Source organism: Haliaeetus leucocephalus, unplaced genomic scaffold, assembly GCF_000737465.1.
Source record: "Haliaeetus leucocephalus isolate CR32 unplaced genomic scaffold, Haliaeetus_leucocephalus-4.0 Scaffold262, whole genome shotgun sequence".
NCBI classification, from domain to species: domain Eukaryota; kingdom Metazoa; phylum Chordata; class Aves; order Accipitriformes; family Accipitridae; genus Haliaeetus; species Haliaeetus leucocephalus.
In genome coordinates, this window is record NW_010972698.1 from 10085509 (window position 1) to 10102912 (window position 17404).

The 17404-nt window shown below is 38.1% G+C and overlaps 1 protein-coding gene across 1 annotated transcript; it reads right to left on the bottom strand.

Moving 5' to 3' along the window:
- Positions 1 to 2252: 2252 nt before the first annotated feature.
- On the bottom strand, positions 2253 to 16939 carry LOC104832793 (homeobox protein CDX-1-like). Its single transcript, XM_010569156.1, has 3 exons — positions 16359 to 16939; positions 6269 to 6414; positions 2253 to 2507 (listed from the first exon to the last, which is right to left on the bottom strand). The coding sequence occupies exons 1-3, from the start codon at positions 16789 to 16791 to the stop codon at positions 2253 to 2255; spliced, it is 834 nt and encodes a 277-aa protein (XP_010567458.1). The 5' UTR covers positions 16792 to 16939.
- Positions 16940 to 17404: the final 465 nt, after the last annotated feature.

Below are 17404 nucleotides of genomic sequence, written 5' to 3' on the forward strand. Positions count from 1 at the left end.
TTCTTACCTTTTGAAAGTCTAAATCTGAAAAATTTTATTGATTTTTCTGTAGTATGCAAGCATGATTCCGGTTAATTGGCCAATGTAAGGATGCTTCTCTTGTTGAACCTTTTTCAGTCTCCAAGTTATATGTGTGTATGTGTGTGTATGAACTGTAGGTAAAATCTGTAGCATTTCCCTCTGTAGACAAAATGGCTGTTCTGTGTATTTCCAATGGATTTCCCTTTTGGACACTTCCAGTGGGATGTCTCTTTTGGGAGACCAGTGTTTTGGTCTGGTTGCCATGTTCATCAATATGGATGGTAAATCACTTTTGTTCCCATGTGCTGTTTGTCATGTTCCACTTTTCATAATATGTGGAAATCAGCAAGTCTTTCTGTTGCTGAACTTTGAATTGCAGTTTCATCTCATCTGTGTTAGCTATGCAAAGCTTCAGACTGCTTTTGCCAGCAAATGGAGCAGCAGTGTGAAAGGAAAGAGTGGGAATTTTACAACATAGATACGTGTCCATTTAAAGTTGGAATTTTACTCTTATTTAGTAAAAGTCCTTCTCATAACCATAAAATGATAAATAAAATTAAGAAACAGTGAAAACTGACAGCTCCCTGAACCATCCTGGTCTTACCATTCTCCTCTACTTTTTGTAAGCTTTTTTATGATCACCCTGCTTTTAAATTTAGTATTACAATTCAGTAACAGACTAATCATGAAAATCTGCGTGTTCACTTGCTAGAGTAGCTGATACCACGTTGGAAAATGATTATGAAAAAAGTCATTTATTTTAATGTTCTTTATATACAAAGTAATTTTACATTACCAACATTTTGATGACCTAATAGTACTATTTGTTATAATTAAGGAAAAAAACCAAGAACGTAGTGCCTAAATGACTTAATGCTCCTAAGTCTTATTTGCGACAGTGACAGAGATATTTAGGAGGACACCTTGATGAAAATTAGTGAAGATAGGCATCCTAAATTTCTAAATTGCTTTTGACAATGAAGGTATAAATTCCCAAATCACTTGTGTGCTTTAAAAATTTTCCTTTTACAGACAAGTTATGCACATGCAATTGTTAGTCATCTTAGGAAGTAAATATCTGGATTATTCTTAAGTACTGATTACCTACCAAATTCTGCTTAGTATGGAAGGGATCAGCACTTCAGGAATGGAGACCTACTTAAAAAATGCCAAGAGCTTATATTTAAGTGAAATATTTTTTTGCTTTGTCTTCCATTAATTTGGCTTCTCAGATTTTTTTTTTTAGTGTCGCAATAGGTCTGAAAACTGGACCAAATTTAAAATTAGTTGAATGCAATTATTGTGTCTTTATCCATGGGCTATGCTGTCTCATGAAATGCAGTCACTTTTTAAAACACCTACACTTTTAAAAAGGATTTCCTCCCTTTTGCTCTTTCTTTTATGATACAGAATGAGTCTTGCCATGATTTTTGTTCTATCAAAAATGAACTTGGGCCAAGATTCACAATTCTAGAACGCTTTTGAAACATTGATGGTAATATTGAAGAGTGCATGTTTATACCAGTGTATGGAGCATTGGAAATCATACCTGTCAAAACCAAAAAATTCCAAAAAGCTCATCCCTGACCTTTGCCCTTACCATGTAGTGAGTGCAATCACCACAACCCAGGCTTTCCATCAAGTGGGTCAAAACATATAAGCCAGGTTTTCATTTATCAAGATCCATGTGTAAAGTCCATGAAAGTGAGATTAGTACATGGAACCTGTGTGGAGATCAAAGGAGAAGGAATATACTCTTTACCTAGGGGCGAGGGACAGACAGAGCACTTGTGTACAGCTGCTGTTACTGCCTCAGCAATGTTGGATTGCCTGTGGCCCATTTTGTGCTTTTTTTTTCCTTTGCAGTGTACTGTAACAAGTGGCCATATCTGGTCCTCAGCTCTCCTCCCTCCCAGTGCCTACCCACCTGCTGCATGGCTGGAGGGATGCTTGCCTTGTGGCACAGACTCGGCATGGCATCCTCTTGCAGAGGCTCCCTGCAACTAGGACTCTTGGCACACAGCCGTTTCCATTGCCCTTGGGAACTTGCGCTATCCTGCAGACCTGGCAAGTGGCTCTTGATTTACTGTACTTGAAGCTTATGTGCACAAAACTGTGTCATGCTGGGGACTCCTGCAAAACAGCTACAGCTGTTCTCTCTCTTTCATGCTGTAGTGCTCCATGTACTGGTAGTTTATAGTGTTCATTATGCAATAGCTCTTCAGGCAGCCTTACTGAGAGGCCACTACCTGCTGCAGGTTCCCGTTGTGCTGCAAACCATTCATGGGAAGTGGAGGTGGAGGAGGTGGGGGTGGGAATAAAGAACTGGGCATTTCTGAATGAGTCTGTTGGTCAGGAACTGGCATCGGGCTCACTGAGCCAGAGTCACTCTGCATAGAGCCAAGATTGCTGCCATCAAAATGAGTCATTTTCTTCTTCATTAATTTTCTTTCTTTGGCTCTGCGATTCTGGAACCAGATTTTCACCTGCAGAGGAGCAGAGGAACATTTTTTTCAGTTGCTAATAGAATGCAATGTGGTCCTTTATGTATATAGTCAAGGGTCATAGGTAAAATCAATTGCATGAGGACCAGTGAGAAAGGCAGTGGCAAACTGAGACAACAGAGCTGTTTGCTTGTTTTTCATACAGGTAATCTTTCCTACCTGGTAATAAAATATTCATTAATAGCTTGATAAAAAGAGTTTTTTAGTGTTAGTTTTAGGAGGTATTTCTTTATGGAATGAGCTTTGATTTTTTTTTTTTTTTTTGGTACAAAATCTAACAGAACAGAATCTCATGTGTCATAGTGATGGCCAAAAGAATCTGAGAGTATCTTTACGTTGCAAACTATATGCACGAGTCAGAGCAAGTCAAAACCTGTTACTGGCCTATAAACTGAGACACAAAAGCTTTCCTGTTTGGGTGCTGCACACTAATTGGTTAGATCTAATGTGTAAATCAATGGAAATAACACTTTTGAGCAGAATTTCACCAGTGCAGTACTCCTAGTACACAATATTACTTCAAAATATTGTATAAGTGGTGCCTTAATAGCTAAGTGCCTTTTCTTGCATTTGTAGATGGAGCCAGAATCTGCTTCTGCTTCCTGCACAGTCCACTGCTTTATACCATAGTCATTGTTCTATCAGAGAAATGCAGGCACCTTTGGGAAGCAATGAAGTAACTAGTGAAGAGTATATGGCTTTTGACTGGGGTGGAAAAAGTGAGGATGTGAGATGAAGTTGACGAGTAATGGTCAACTGAAAATACAGCAGAACTTGTTCAGGTGTGAAAGGGTGAATATTCTATGGCAACAGAAATGTCTTTGGACCTGAATCCCCAATGTTGGATTTAAAGTGGTTCATGACAGCTATTTATTCTTGGAAGTGGCTCTGTATTATGTCTAGGCAGTGTAGTAAGTCAGGCTACCTCATCCAGATATGTTGTGTTTTCTTGATGGTGTTCAGATGGCAAAGGAAACACTTCTGTCACCATTTTCTATAACCCAAAGAAAAATCAATGGTTTGCTGAGAAATACTTATTTGTTTAGTTATCCTTTGTTAGAAGCTAGAAAGGGAAAGAGAATGATGGTCAGAAAGGAGGTAAAACAGTAAGAGGTGATAATATCTGCAGCTACTAGGTTGTGTTTTAAAAGAAAACCACTGGTTAAGTCCCACAAAACATCTTAAGGAGTCTCTGACAGTCTTGTGTCCTTATACTTGAGGCGTTATTATTACCATTTTACAGTTGAAGAATTCAGATACATGCAAAGCTTGTGCTAATTTGAACTAGGTCCCTTAAGTCCCAGGCTATCATCTGAGACATTTGGCAGCTCATTTTGTTGTCTTAGTTTCTGGAATATCATTTCAGTACCAAATTATGTTCCATTAAATCAATCTCAAATACTCTCTGATCTCTTGCATTCTGATTGTACTGAGGTAATCTAGTTTCATCCGTGCATTTGCCAAAATGCATGAAAAGATGAAATAGTCTAAAAACCAAACTAACGTCTGTTTCAGAATTACCTTCTGGCTTCAGTGTTCTTACTTGCCTTTGAATTTAGGTTTTTGTTTTGGTTTGTTACTAAACAAGGGATGCAGACCTGCAGCAGTGATCCAGAGAGAATTTTAGTAGGCACTTCGCAGTCATAAGCCAATTATCAAATGACTAAAAATAAATACCGATCTGTAATGTTAGACTAAAAGCTAACATGGTCAGTTGCATCTGTCTGACTTGTTCTTCACCTGTTGCCCTCCTTCCTTTCAGTATGTTTTTTTCCACTGTTCAGTTGTGTAACTCTTGCTCTGAAGTCTAATTTTCTCTCTTCTTTCTTGTCCTTGTCAACTCCTTTATTTCTGTATCCTTCCTATATTAGCAATGCTTTGGTTTGCCTTTTTTTTTTTTCCTTCATTAGATATTACATCTTTCCTTCCTTGCTTAAACAATTGTTCTTTTGTCTTGAGGTATTTCTTCCAGTGTCCTGGATGGGGTTTTGGCATAGCCAGGAAAAAAGGCTTTCCAGAAAATGATTTCATGTTTTAGGCTGAGTGCAGTGGAACTTGGGATAGGACAGTGTGTGTTGAGTTGTATTCATATGATGGGGTTGTTTAATTTGTGTGAAAGGGTAGTAGTGGGAGTATAGATCAGGTATTTCTTAATCTTACATTTTCAAAAGTGACTTCAGAGATCTGGGCTTGATGCACAGGAATTAATTTCATTCATGATATATATGAATGATGAAGAAGAGCAAATATTGGAAAAACTGTTGCCATGTTTCCCCAATATATGTCAAAGAAACGTATCACGTCTTTTTTGTATCACCACTTCAAATATACTAACAAAAAGGTTGATCGGGAATTATCACTGAACTAGGAAGTTTCAAGTAAATATTGTTGGTCGGTTACAGAAGCAGGGTCATAATTTTTAAATTCAGCATAAGGAAGTCAAGTTATTAAGGTTTCAACAGCCAGCAAAAAGACACATTTTTTTTATACCAGGTTAAAATAATTTTAATTTTCAATAATTATATACTTGTATTCAGCAACAGATTGAGAAATATTTGCAAAATGGGTATTTCCTTCTCCATTTCTGTAAGCTCTTTCAGTGTGCGCTGTGTAAGACGAGTTCAAGTTTGATGAACAGTGCTACAACTAGGTGGATTTTAGTCTATCCCTGCTCAGTAGAGCCCATAAAACAATGGTGAATCAGGCATAATCTTCAGTGAATGATACTGAATAATAACTGAGAAAACAGTGCTGTGATGGTTTGCTGTAATGGAAAAGGCAACAAATGAGCATATTGTATCCTGAAATCTATTCAGGGACATCCTTCAGTAAAGCTTTTAATTTTATGTTTCGCTGCTTACTTCAGTGTACTGCATCAAGAAACTCCCATGTAAAATGGGACCAAACATACGCTCAGCGCATGTTGTGAGTGTCTTTGTGGGAGATCTAGCTTGGCATCTTGGTGGTTTGCATCAGCCATCTGAAGCACTTGAGAGCTAGAGGCCATGTACCTGCTTTGCTTTGATAGGGGGTGGCACAGGTGTTACAACTGCATGATTGAAGAACACGGCACAGAGTGGTTCCAGAGCAAATTGTATATATCTTTTGACCAGAAAGGATTTTGTTTTGATTTATGTTGCGGGAATAGAATTGGAATTTGGAGGAAATAGGGGCAGGAGAAAGGAGTACCAAGTATGTAGGAAATCTTTTAACAAAAGGTAAAAGGCAGCCAAAGACACAAACACCTTCAAGTGTCCTGAACATACTTGAGCTCGTCACTTCCATTCTCTGCTAAGACTGACCCTATTGAAATCAGTTATAGAATTCCCATTGACTTCAGCAGAACCAGAACTTCTGCTTTAGAAATTTCAGCAAAAATTTCTCCCTGCTACCACTACCCCAGTAAACCAGAGAGAAATCTGGGCAGGATTTTGCTGATATTTTTTAACTCTTGTTTCTCAGAACAGGACTGATGTAAGACTGGTGTTTGCTTTTTCTGTGTTGTTGCACAGCTGCCTGACAAGAGCTGAAGTAGTGCTGATGGGATATTTAGAAATGAGTGTGAACAAGGCTGTCAGGCCGTTCAGCTGGATAGTCTGAGTTCCTACACTGCAAAGGGAACCCAGTCGCATTGTTTGGTTACTAGAAGCATTAGCATTTTTGTGTTCTTAACCAGTATGGTTATCTCCTCATCAGCAATAATATATTCAAAGGAAATCCTGAATGGGTGATCCATACTCTACCTGTCTCTCGGAAAGTCTTAGGTTTGCAGCAAGTTCAGACTTCCTCCTGATTGTAATGTATCTGTTGTAATGAAATTCCTTCTCTAATTCTAATCTCTGATGATCTGTGTAAACCACTCGGTACTTCTCTCTTGTTCTTGTTTTACCTGTTTTGAAAGAAGAACACATTGCTTCAAGCTAGAATTTTTTAACTTTAGTAACACAAAATATCTGGCTTTACATTTGAAAATATCTTTGTGGGTATTTTAGGCCTGATTCTCTATGCACTTACCCAGAGTAACTGCCTTGACTCGGTCTTGATTTACAGCACAAGAGATTCATACCATCAGATTTTGGGTTTCTTTTTAGTAAATAGATGATAAACTGCTTCTCATATCCTTTATCACCCTTGTGTTATCATTTGGGAAAGGGAAGGCTTTTTTGTTAAAACAAGGAGCCAGGAAATCTGTGTTCTGTTCCCAGCTCCCAATTCCTGCTTGGCATTGAATTGCTATTGTTTCTCTGTCTGTAAAGCTGATACACTGCTACCTGCTTCAGAGGGAAATTGTGAAGGATATTCTACTGCATAGAAAATACTGAGATGTTCCAAAGTTCCTCGCTTCTTGTTGCTAGAAAAATTAATACAATATTGTGATTGTTACTGCAATTTGGCTGTTGTGTTTTTCCTTCAAGTCTGGCACAGTCTATCCACAACTTGATAATAGCACAGGGAATAGTAACATAGATTTGCAGATGACAGTTAATAAAAAAGAGAAAAAGAAAGCAATAATATTTTACAAAGGACATTTAAAAATAATAGAACTCCAGCAGCTGTTCTTTTGCAAGCAGCACTGCCGCATCCTTTCAGCTGGGGGTACAGCTGACTGAAGCAGACATGGCTCAGCGGTATCCGGGTTGTTAAAAAGTAATGGCGAATGACATGAGCCAGTGAACACAGATGCAAGGAGCTGAAATTTTATGGATTCCATACAGGATAATTTCTGAGCACAGAATGCATTGGCAGTAGTGAAAGAGAATTGAGAATGGGAAAGGCTACTGATGCTTTCTTTCTTACCCACCTTTCCTCTGTTATTAATGTTCATATTAGGCAATCAGTATATCAGAGATCAACACCTGCTTAAAACCAAGGCCCCAGAGCCCTAGCCTAAGGTCTTCATACATTTTTGAAAGGTCTGTATTTATATGGACATTTCTTCAGATGTGTATATTTAGACTCTAAATTATCTGGGACAGGGAATGTATTTTTAGTTGGTATTTTTTTGCATTGTATTCTGCTGTGGTACTGTAGGTTGTCAATCTTTGTGTCCATAGTGGTCGCTACAGTAGAACAGCCCCCTTAGATTCAGGTTCTCTCAGATGACGCGTAAAACTCGGGGCATATTGTGGCTTTTTGCCTGTAACAGTCTGCTATTCCTGCAGATGCTGCTTAGCTTCATACAACAGCTAATGTTTGCTCACAGATCTTTTTCTGAAAAGATCGTGTGGATGCCTAGCTCTTCAAAAAATCGGTTCCTCAAACTAATAATAATTGCACTCCTAATAAGAGCAGTTAATTTTGAATGGAGAGGACTGAAATAGATTTTCAGGGATTGAGTTCATAAAATTTGAGTCTCCGAGTAGATCACCACGGCACACTGCCCCAAAGCAGCCAGCTTCCCCCCAGCAGGAGAGAATAGCTGGAGGTGTCATGTATCGATGGTGTTAAAGGCCCGATTTCTCCCCAGCCCCTCCTTCCAACTCTGTTTGCTTTTGAAGCTGAAGCAGCACCCAAATATCAGAACTCAGGGTACAGAGCTATAGCAGAATCTTTCTCCCTTAATTCATGATTTGGTTTCATGAGTTAATTTTTTTCCTCCATCGGTGGAGGAAGATGTGATGTCTCTTTGTTGTCATGGCCGTATGTTTTAAAGTTAATATTGCCTTCCACTTGTGGGATATACTGTATGGGCATGGCTTGAGAGCCATACCACTTTTTTCTCTTCTAGCGTTTGACAGTCAGTACTTTGCTACTTGTAAGAATTTTTGGCTCACCAAAGTATTGCCTGCATTAGGAGGTTCTTCAGGCTCTGATCCCTTTTGTACTGTTTGTATAGATCCTAGATACAGAGTTGTTTAGCACTGGAAGTCCTGGTCAGTGCAATGCTGTAAACAAGTATTGTTACACCTCTGGTTGTGGATAATAACTGGTTCACCTTATGTAACAGGTTTTCCCTAGGACTCTTCCCAGGCTTGTGGAACAAAGTCTACATCAGAATTTGATCCTTCACCTTCCATGCTCCATGGTGTTCAACCCTGGGAAAGCACTATGCATTAATAGTGAGTTTACAATGCTATGGGCATTTTCCAACTGTCTTGACGCCATCAGCCTGTTTACTTGGAATATTTCAACAGGGAAAATAGGTGTGTGCATGTTTGTGTTTGTTCCTTACACTGGGGTTTCTGCTCAATCCGTGCAGCCAGAACCACTTCGACTCAAATCTGTTAACTTCCCTGTGAGGGTTCTGTGCTGTGCTTGGCTGGGGTAGATATATAGGACATTCTCATTTCAGTAGCATTTCTATCATTATGAAACTGTAGTGAAAGCAGAATTAGCCCAATTATGTTTACACTGATAATCAAGTGAAAAGTGCTGTTAATTTTACAACATTATGGTAAGAATTTTAGAGTCTCTAAAGAACAGCAGTTACTCAGTTCAGTCCACAAAAATACTAGGACATTTGTTTTCATTCATTCGAAGTGTAAATTGTTTGTTTAACATATGGTCACCTGTGGTGCTTTAATGCCTCACTTGATATTTTTTAACTTTTCATCTCTGTAGCTGGTGGTTTGGTTAGGGTTTTTTTCCTCTTTAAATGAAAATTTGGGGTCATTCTATGGGACAAAATGTTTAAAATGTTTCCTTAGTCTCCTTTGTGTTGTTAAGATGGAGTACACAAAAGAGCGACCAAGTTGATCTTATCTTGAACTCTATTCTTATTCACAAGCCATAGACAAATATCAAATGTTCTTCTGTTGCCAAAACAAGGTGGTAAACTTCAAGATAAACCTTTCTGTTTCTGGTTTTAACTGCTGAAACCCTTATTATCTGAGTAGGAGAGGGTTGGTTTTTTTGCTTTTTAAACTGAAGAAGAAATTAAATGTATATGGAAAACAGAACTTTCTTCCATAAAATCTTTTATTTTCATATGAGTAGCTTTCAGTTTATTTTTAGTAGGAATGATAATATCTAGTTTCTTTTTGAAGGAAGATTGGGAGCTTTCACATCTAATTTCTTTCTTTCAAGTAAGTTAAGAGAATAATTTAAAAAGTAGAAAAGCAAAAGGAGAACATTTTCTTCCTAAAAGTCAACAACAATCTGAGAAAAATTCTCTATGATTTGTCACATAAATCTTGTCATTAATAATTTGATTTTTTTGTGTAGAGTAATACCCTCTGTGAGAGACAACAGACAATGGGAGCTGTGATCCTCCAGGGTTTTCTGAGAGGATACTTTTAGTTCTGGCAGAGTCATGGTTTAGTCTGTTAGGCCTTTAGCCAGACTCTCATTCATGTCAGTGAGAGTCTTCTTAATGCCTTTGTTGGATGCTGGGTTGGAATTAGTCTGCATATGGCATTTCCTTTCAAACGCAAAGTACACTTTTCTTTTATTTGCCAAAGTTAACAAACAGCTCCAACAAAACCTATCACTAAACACTTGGGGATTTTAGCCTCTAAATTCCATCCGTTAGATGGAGTAGATCCACTCTACTGCATTCTAAGCCAAGTCTTGCAGACCTTCTACTGGTTTTATTTACAGTGATGCATTTTGTTTCAAGGAGAAATATTACCTGAATAAAATTTGAGGTAGCACTAATGGATTCACCCCAGAGACAGCAGAAGGATGTTCTTCACTTCTCAGACTTCTTTAGGAGATAATGGCAGAATTTAATGATGCAATGATAAAAGTTAATATTTTAATCCAATTCTTTAGTCAAATCCTGCATATTTTAGTCACTTAGGTGAGTGAAATTACCAACATTTAACTTTCTACAATCTTAATCTTTTGTTAGTGACAGATTATCATTTTAATCAACAATATAGTGTCAGTTTTATTGGAAATGTGTTCTGTCATGGACAGTTATACTATGGAATTGCAAGTGGTTGGAGAGGTTAGTAGTAGTTGGGTGGAAGAAAAATGAAACAAAAGAGCTTTGAAGCAACTACCTTTGCAGTATGACTGCCTTTGTGTTGGGGGAGTGGATTTCCGGGTTTTAATGAGCTATTTAAGAACAGTGAGTTTTGTCAAAAACCTATTTTGCAAGTAGTGACTATTGAAGAGTGTCTTTGGAGTAATAAGAAATAAGACATTTCAGACTTAGAAAACTTTTCATGAGAAACAGTTTTAACAACCCTGTTCTATCACACCCACTCTAGCAATTTTTGTGACTGGCCAAGTTTTGAGTTGGGGGAAGGGAACAGCTTTCCCATTGGTCATAAAATTCGGAGAGCATTTCTTCTGAAGACAATAAAGCTAGGAGAAGGCCTCTTTATTTGCTGTGAAAATCATCACCCTTTCCGGCAATATAACTCCTGAAGAAAAGAGGGAGAAGGAAGAGACAAGACTGCATATCAAAGCAAAGTGAAGTGTTAAAAGGGTCTGTTGCCTCAATATGACAGATAGGCCTCAAAACCTCAGACAATGTAGCCCAGGAAAGGAAAAAAACTTCCACCATCAGACCTCACAACTAGTTTACAAAGCAAAATAAATTAGCATTAGAACTAGCCCTGGCCCCCTTTTTCAGTGCCTCCTCTCTTTAACCTTACAGGAATATTCTTCGTCTACTGAAATTGGCAATATTCATAAAATCCAGAAGCTACCTAGTTTAGACAGAAGATGTTGTAGTATGGAATAGTGTTGGATTACTCTTGGATTACTCTACAAAGCATTGTAATTTGGATTCCGTAGTTTAACATTGTTTCAGAAGAAGTTAATGTCTGTACTTGATGATTGGAAGTTAGCTTAAATCAGCTCGAAATATGGAACAGCTTTCTGGCCTGAAGATATGTTTAGTTCAAATCTGCATCTTTGTTAGCTTAGTATTGAGAGAGAGATTAGTGTTAGGTCTTGAGCTTATAAAGATATGGACTGTCAGAGATCAGGCCCCAGAGTTTTGTTTTAGGACTATTTCTAAATATTTATGCACTTGAAAAGTATAGGAAAAGAAAGGGGCAAATTCTCGTTAGTGTAATTTCACTGACTTAATTGAAGTTGTGAAGCAAAAGTAATTTCAAATAAATCTTGAAGATGGACATTGTTCTGCACATGGTGTTCTGTAAAGTTAAATACAAAAAAAATGACACTCTGCCATTGTATTAGAAAATGTTACATGGATCCAATCCTGTATAATGTGAGTAATAATATTCCTGCCAGAAGTCTTGGTGTGATGAGTAGGACTATTTGTTATTGCAAAGTTGGATGCATAAAGGTTTGTGAAACATGGTGAAATTCTATGTTTGTGCTTTCTGCTGGGTCTTGATCATTTGTTCTTGTTAAACATGTTCAGATGACTCATGCTGAAAAGAACAGAATAGGATCATAGAATTGGAACTTTTCAACAGACTTGAAGAATTTTCCCTTCTGTTCTGTTGACTTCTATTTAAAATGCTAATGTTTTCAATTTTGAATATGTTCTGCTATTCTGTAATAAAGCTCATTGGCCAAATTCTGTCACTCCCTTTGCTAGTGTAAACTTTTCTATTCATCTTCGTCATACATAAGTAATTGAATCCAAAGCAGAGTAATTTTTATCACCTTTAAGCAGTGATTGGACAGGCAACCCTGTATGGATTTTGTTTGGGAGAAGGACCCAACCTGCAGAAGGACGATTTCTAAGTGGCAAGATCAGAGGAAATCCCATTGCCAGTGACTGTATAGACTAAAAAGCAAGTGATTAACTGAATTTTTTTCCAAGTGTTGTGTGTTCTTTAGGGATTCAGCATTTTGCAGGAATGGCTTCTTAAAAGGCTTGTTTCTCTTCCTTAGATTTGAGGGACTACAACTTCTTCCTTCAAAGACTAAATGGTATATGTTTATAGTCCATTTAGTAATGATGCTATCAGCACCTGTTGTCATCATCATCAGAAAAACTGTCTTTATGTCTTTAGAGTAAATTTTTATTGAACAAGAATGATAGGAGAGTTGTCATCTATGGGAAAAGTCCCTGCTCATAATTAGTTTACCTCAGTTTCAAAACTTGTTCCCTCCCTGTTTTATGGTAACTGAAGATCTTAAGATGTACTTCCAGCTTTGTGAGCAAATACTCATTGCTGCTGAAACTGCCTGGTAGTTAACTGTTCAAAATCATTGTTTTGGGCATAGTTTTACCACAGATGTATATTGTTTTCTCACAAAGGCAAAAAGTAGAGTCTACTCCTCTGTCAGTGTTTGCATACCTCCATAAAAATATTGAAATCAACAGGAAGAGATTTGTAACTTTTTCTAAGGTGGTTTTATTCTACTTTCCATCTAAGAATTTGCGTGTAATTATGCTTTATGTGTGTGTGGACTTGCCACCTCAAATCTCTAGTTGTTGTGGCTTTGTTGTGTTCTCTGTTACAATTGCTAGTTGTCTTGTCTTTGCTCGCTCTTTTAAAGTAGGGGTTTAGGACAGGGGACAGGAGCAGTATAAGGGTTAGAGAAAGGTCTTTTTCAATCGTTGTTCTTGCTTGAAAATACTAAATAGTTAGTGTTTCCTCCTTCAAGTGTTCTGAGTCAAAACACATTTGCTTTCTCCTGTATCCTGAACACCCTCAAGAGTGCAGTGACTATGCTTTGGATGCTACGTGCACTGCATTCAGGATCAAGTCCCAGTCCCTCCAGTTCCAAAGCTGCAGGGAGAGACATTCAGACATTCTTCAACCTGAGAAAGAATGATGGATGAAAGAAAGCCTTAGTAGGTCTTTTCTGCGGGAAATGCATCCCAGTAACGCTAAACCAGAATGATAGTCTCACATTAAATACTGAGATCTTTGAGTGTTTTCAAGTAATGTAATGTAACCTCATCAACTTCACTTAAGACCAGTTGAAGACATGGTTTTATATCGGATGTTGTTTTTAAAGTTACAGAGTAAAACTTGAATTAATTTCTTCTTTTGTTCCGGGTTAGTTGTGTAGATAACAGAGTATCTACAGACCTGTAGGGCATGAGGCAGTGGTAGAAATTTCAATAAAGTATTTTGTTTGTCATCTGTCAGGTCATGAGGCCACAAAGCACCAATAAGAGAAGTGGTGTCTTCATGAAATCTCTGGAGATGGAAATGTCATTGATTTTGGGCCCTGTTTCTGTAGCTGTTACAAGTCAGATTACTCAATGTAAGTAAACCTTTGGAGAGACTTTTTCCTGATCTTAAAGGGATAAGATTACAGGAACATTTCTTGTACACTTTCAAGAGTATCGTGCAAAAATCACTTGCCTTAATAATTATTGTTCTGATAGTGAAATAATATTATTATTGATAACTAGTATTTTGCAACAAGTAATGAACAAATAATAAAATGAACTTGCCTAATTTCTGTTCTTATCACTTCAGGTAAGTCTGAGCCTCAGTTTTTCCATCTTTAAGATAGTGGCTCGTATTCACAGGATTTAAGGAAAGCTAATAAATAATAGGTGTGATTCTTTCATTCTTGTCTGTACAAAACCTTTAGTGAAATTCCTAAAGGTTTTGCAAAGAGATGGAAGGGTAATGCTCACTGTATGCATACAGCTTTAAGGATGTAAAAAGCAATGGATTCATCTAAGAAAAAGCTGAGGATTTTGATCATGATCCAGCAAACGACATTGGTACTTGCAGTTAGCCTAGTCATGCATTTGAAGCCACTTGCAACACTTGCACGCTCAGAACCAAACTCACTTAAGTGCATTGCTAGATCTGACATTGCTGTTTAGACAAATTTTTAAAAATTATTTTATTTTTTGGAAAATGGGAAAAACAAAAGTGCCCTTGCTTTTAAAAAGGGAGTGAATGAAGAAAAAGGAACTGACTCCAGTGAAGCAGATCTACTGGCACTGAGCATTCCTGGCCTAGCAAAAAAAATAAGAGGGAAAGAAGCAGCAGGAGAATTACTTATCTGGATTTTTCCCTAAAGCACAACCCAGCACCTATTGTATGAATGGATAGGCTCCCACTAACTTCAGAGGGCCTTACACTGGCCCATGGGCATTTGGAGGATATGCTCCTATGACACGCTGATTTCTTCAATTCTTTTTGAGATTAAGATGCTCAATATCTTGTTGGACCATTCCAGAATGGAGAGACTCCCAGCACCTCCTGTGAATGCTCTGACCCTTGCAGGCTTGAAATTTGGAAAGTTAGAAAGCCCTAAGCATGCTTCTTAAGCAGGCAGTTAGAATGTGGTGTTGTCTGTTTTATGCATCTATCTCACAGTGTCCCCACTATAAAAAGGGTAGCACTGACAGATCAAATCAGGTCTTTCAGAGAGGCTGCAATTTAAATCCACAGGAGCAAAAGGCAGGTAGGTAAAGAAGAGATGAGTAGTAGTGGGTTTTTTGAACAGGTATTCTGCCATCTGTAAATCATACAGTTTGTGAGCAATTTCATTGCCCCTGTAAGGACTACTCAAAAGTAAGCTGTAAGTTTTTTTTCAAGACCGGCCCTCTTTTGTTTTTTCTTGGGTAGTATTCAGTGAAGAACAACTATGATTTTAAAAATATTGATTACTTCCCCTGCCCCACCCCCAATTCTTATTTACCCGGAATAACAACCTACTCTTATTGTCTATTGACTTCTACGGACTCTCTATGAACTAAAGTTGTGTTTAGTGGGAGTGAGGATGACTCAGTCTGTCCGTATAAATTGGATGTATTATTTTAATACAGAGAATTTTGCTATATAGTTGCTTTCACTTTTCTAAAGTATGTTTTAAGTAATTAATTCTCCATCAGACTGATTCAGTACTTGCTTTGAAAACTATTATTTACAGGCATGTGTGGAACAGAGCTGGGGTGGGAAGAAGGGCTGAAAGGAAAGGAACCTTCCTGGGATGTAACATTGAAATACTGTGAGCATCTCTTTAGGGGAGGTATTGAGCATCCTTAATTTCTACTGATCTCAGCGCATGTCAAAGCTGCTCAGCACCTCAGAGCATCAAATACTTTTATGTAGTGGATTGTGCCTATGTTCTTTTCAGGCAGTTTTCCCTTTTTCTTTTCCTTCTCCCCTTTCTTGTTTCATACATTTTTTTCTATTCATAGAAGGTACAGATTTTTGTTTTAGGGATGCTCAATATTTATATTTTTTCTATTGTTCCACATCACAATCAAACAGAATCTTTGTCTCATGCTTCATGACTTACTTTTACTGGTTAAATACAACTGAAGATTTGTTTTGTACTCATTGACTATTATGCATCAGACACTGATCTGTCACTGTATTAACTGATTGTGTTACCGTGGATCTCTGTATTCCTGCATATTCTGAGAGCTACTACTACAAAGTAAAGCAAGCCTTTCCTTATCATTCCTGTTTTTAAAGCATTGACTCATTGTTTGATCTTGCAGATCTCATTTCATTTCAGTGTTCGGAGGTTTAGAGAGGTTATTTCTAATACAAAGCCTTATTTCCACCCCCCCTACTGTATATATTTCACTTGAACTTTTCATATGTACTCTAAAACTTGAGGAAAATAAGCAAAGTATATGTGGTGGTGAAATACTTTCATCATGATTTCTTTCTGCAGACACGCTGCTTCATTCCAATCTATAGGACTCCTATTAAAAGCAATTATTTGATATCACAATTTTTTTAAACATATCTGAAGTGAAAATACTTCACTGTCAAAGGGCATTGCTTTTCATTTGGCTCAGCATTAAAGGTCAAGAAAGAAATACAAGAAATAGTCAGCTGATCAAAACCAGCATCCAGTAATCGAACCAATATTTAACTGCTAGCAAGAGAATCCTTCAGAGCAGTTAGGATCTTTCTTTGTTAAACTGTACGCTTCCCTCTAAACAGGGAACCTGGCAAAAAAACCCAACAATGCAAAAAAAGTAAAATCTTTTCTCAGCATAAAACCTCAGTGCCCTCATACCTGTAGAAGTAGATTGCACCGTTTTCCTCATCCATTCGTAAGAGCTGTGCCTTTGGCTGTTGGGAGAGATTTGCTGTGTATTAATTGTATCTACAGGAGGTAACCCCCCAGATCCAGCAGGATGGAGGGAGCTGTAATCAGCAGAACTGTAGGAGACCTGCCCAGGAGATGAGCCATTGATCTGTGCAGCAGCAACCGTGCTGGAAGGTCCTGGGCCATAAGCATTCCAGTCCTCCCTCTGTGGGCCATAGTGAGATCCCCAGGTTCCCGCAGGCTGTCCATGGGTGTCCAGAGTTGGCACATGATGATATCCCATGTAATCTGAATAGGGTGGAGTAGACACAAAGTTTTGCACTGGCAGGTTGTTGCTGCTGCACCTTGCAGATCCTGGATACATGCTGGTTTCTTTATCCAAAAGATAACTCACATACATGATGCTCACAGCCTGGCTTTGTCTTGCTGGGACATCCTGCTCCTCAGAGTGTTTGTTTGATCTCTCTTCCCCTCCTCTTTCTTTCTCTCTCTTTTCTAGCCCTGACTGGCTCTATAAATGACTCATGCTAGCCCTGATGTCCCTTTACTACACATGATTAACAATGGTTTTACCAGGTGCTGGTGGTAACAGTTTACTAAGGTCCTGCCTGATGTCACAGATAACTGCCTGCCCCAAAATTACATTTGCATTCAAATGAAGGGCTGACCATGCAGGCAACCCCACCTTGCTGCTAGTTCTAGTGCTTCCTTTCTCACAGATCCTTTATGTATTACCATCCCGGTTCTATACTTCTCGAATGTAGTTTGAAATCTTGTGGTCTTCAAGCAGAGTTGCATACTTAGTTAACCAATAACTGTTCAGACAGTAGAAGTAGTATTTTTCTTGAGCAATACATGTCAGAATCTAACTTCAGGCACTAGGTTATAGTTAGTTAAAGCCTGGTATCTGCTAGTCTCGTAGTTCTTTTGTGAGAATGTGCTATATTATTTTCTTAAACTGAAAACAAAGGACCAGTTCAGTCTTTAACTGCAGCTCTTGCATAGTTTCTCAC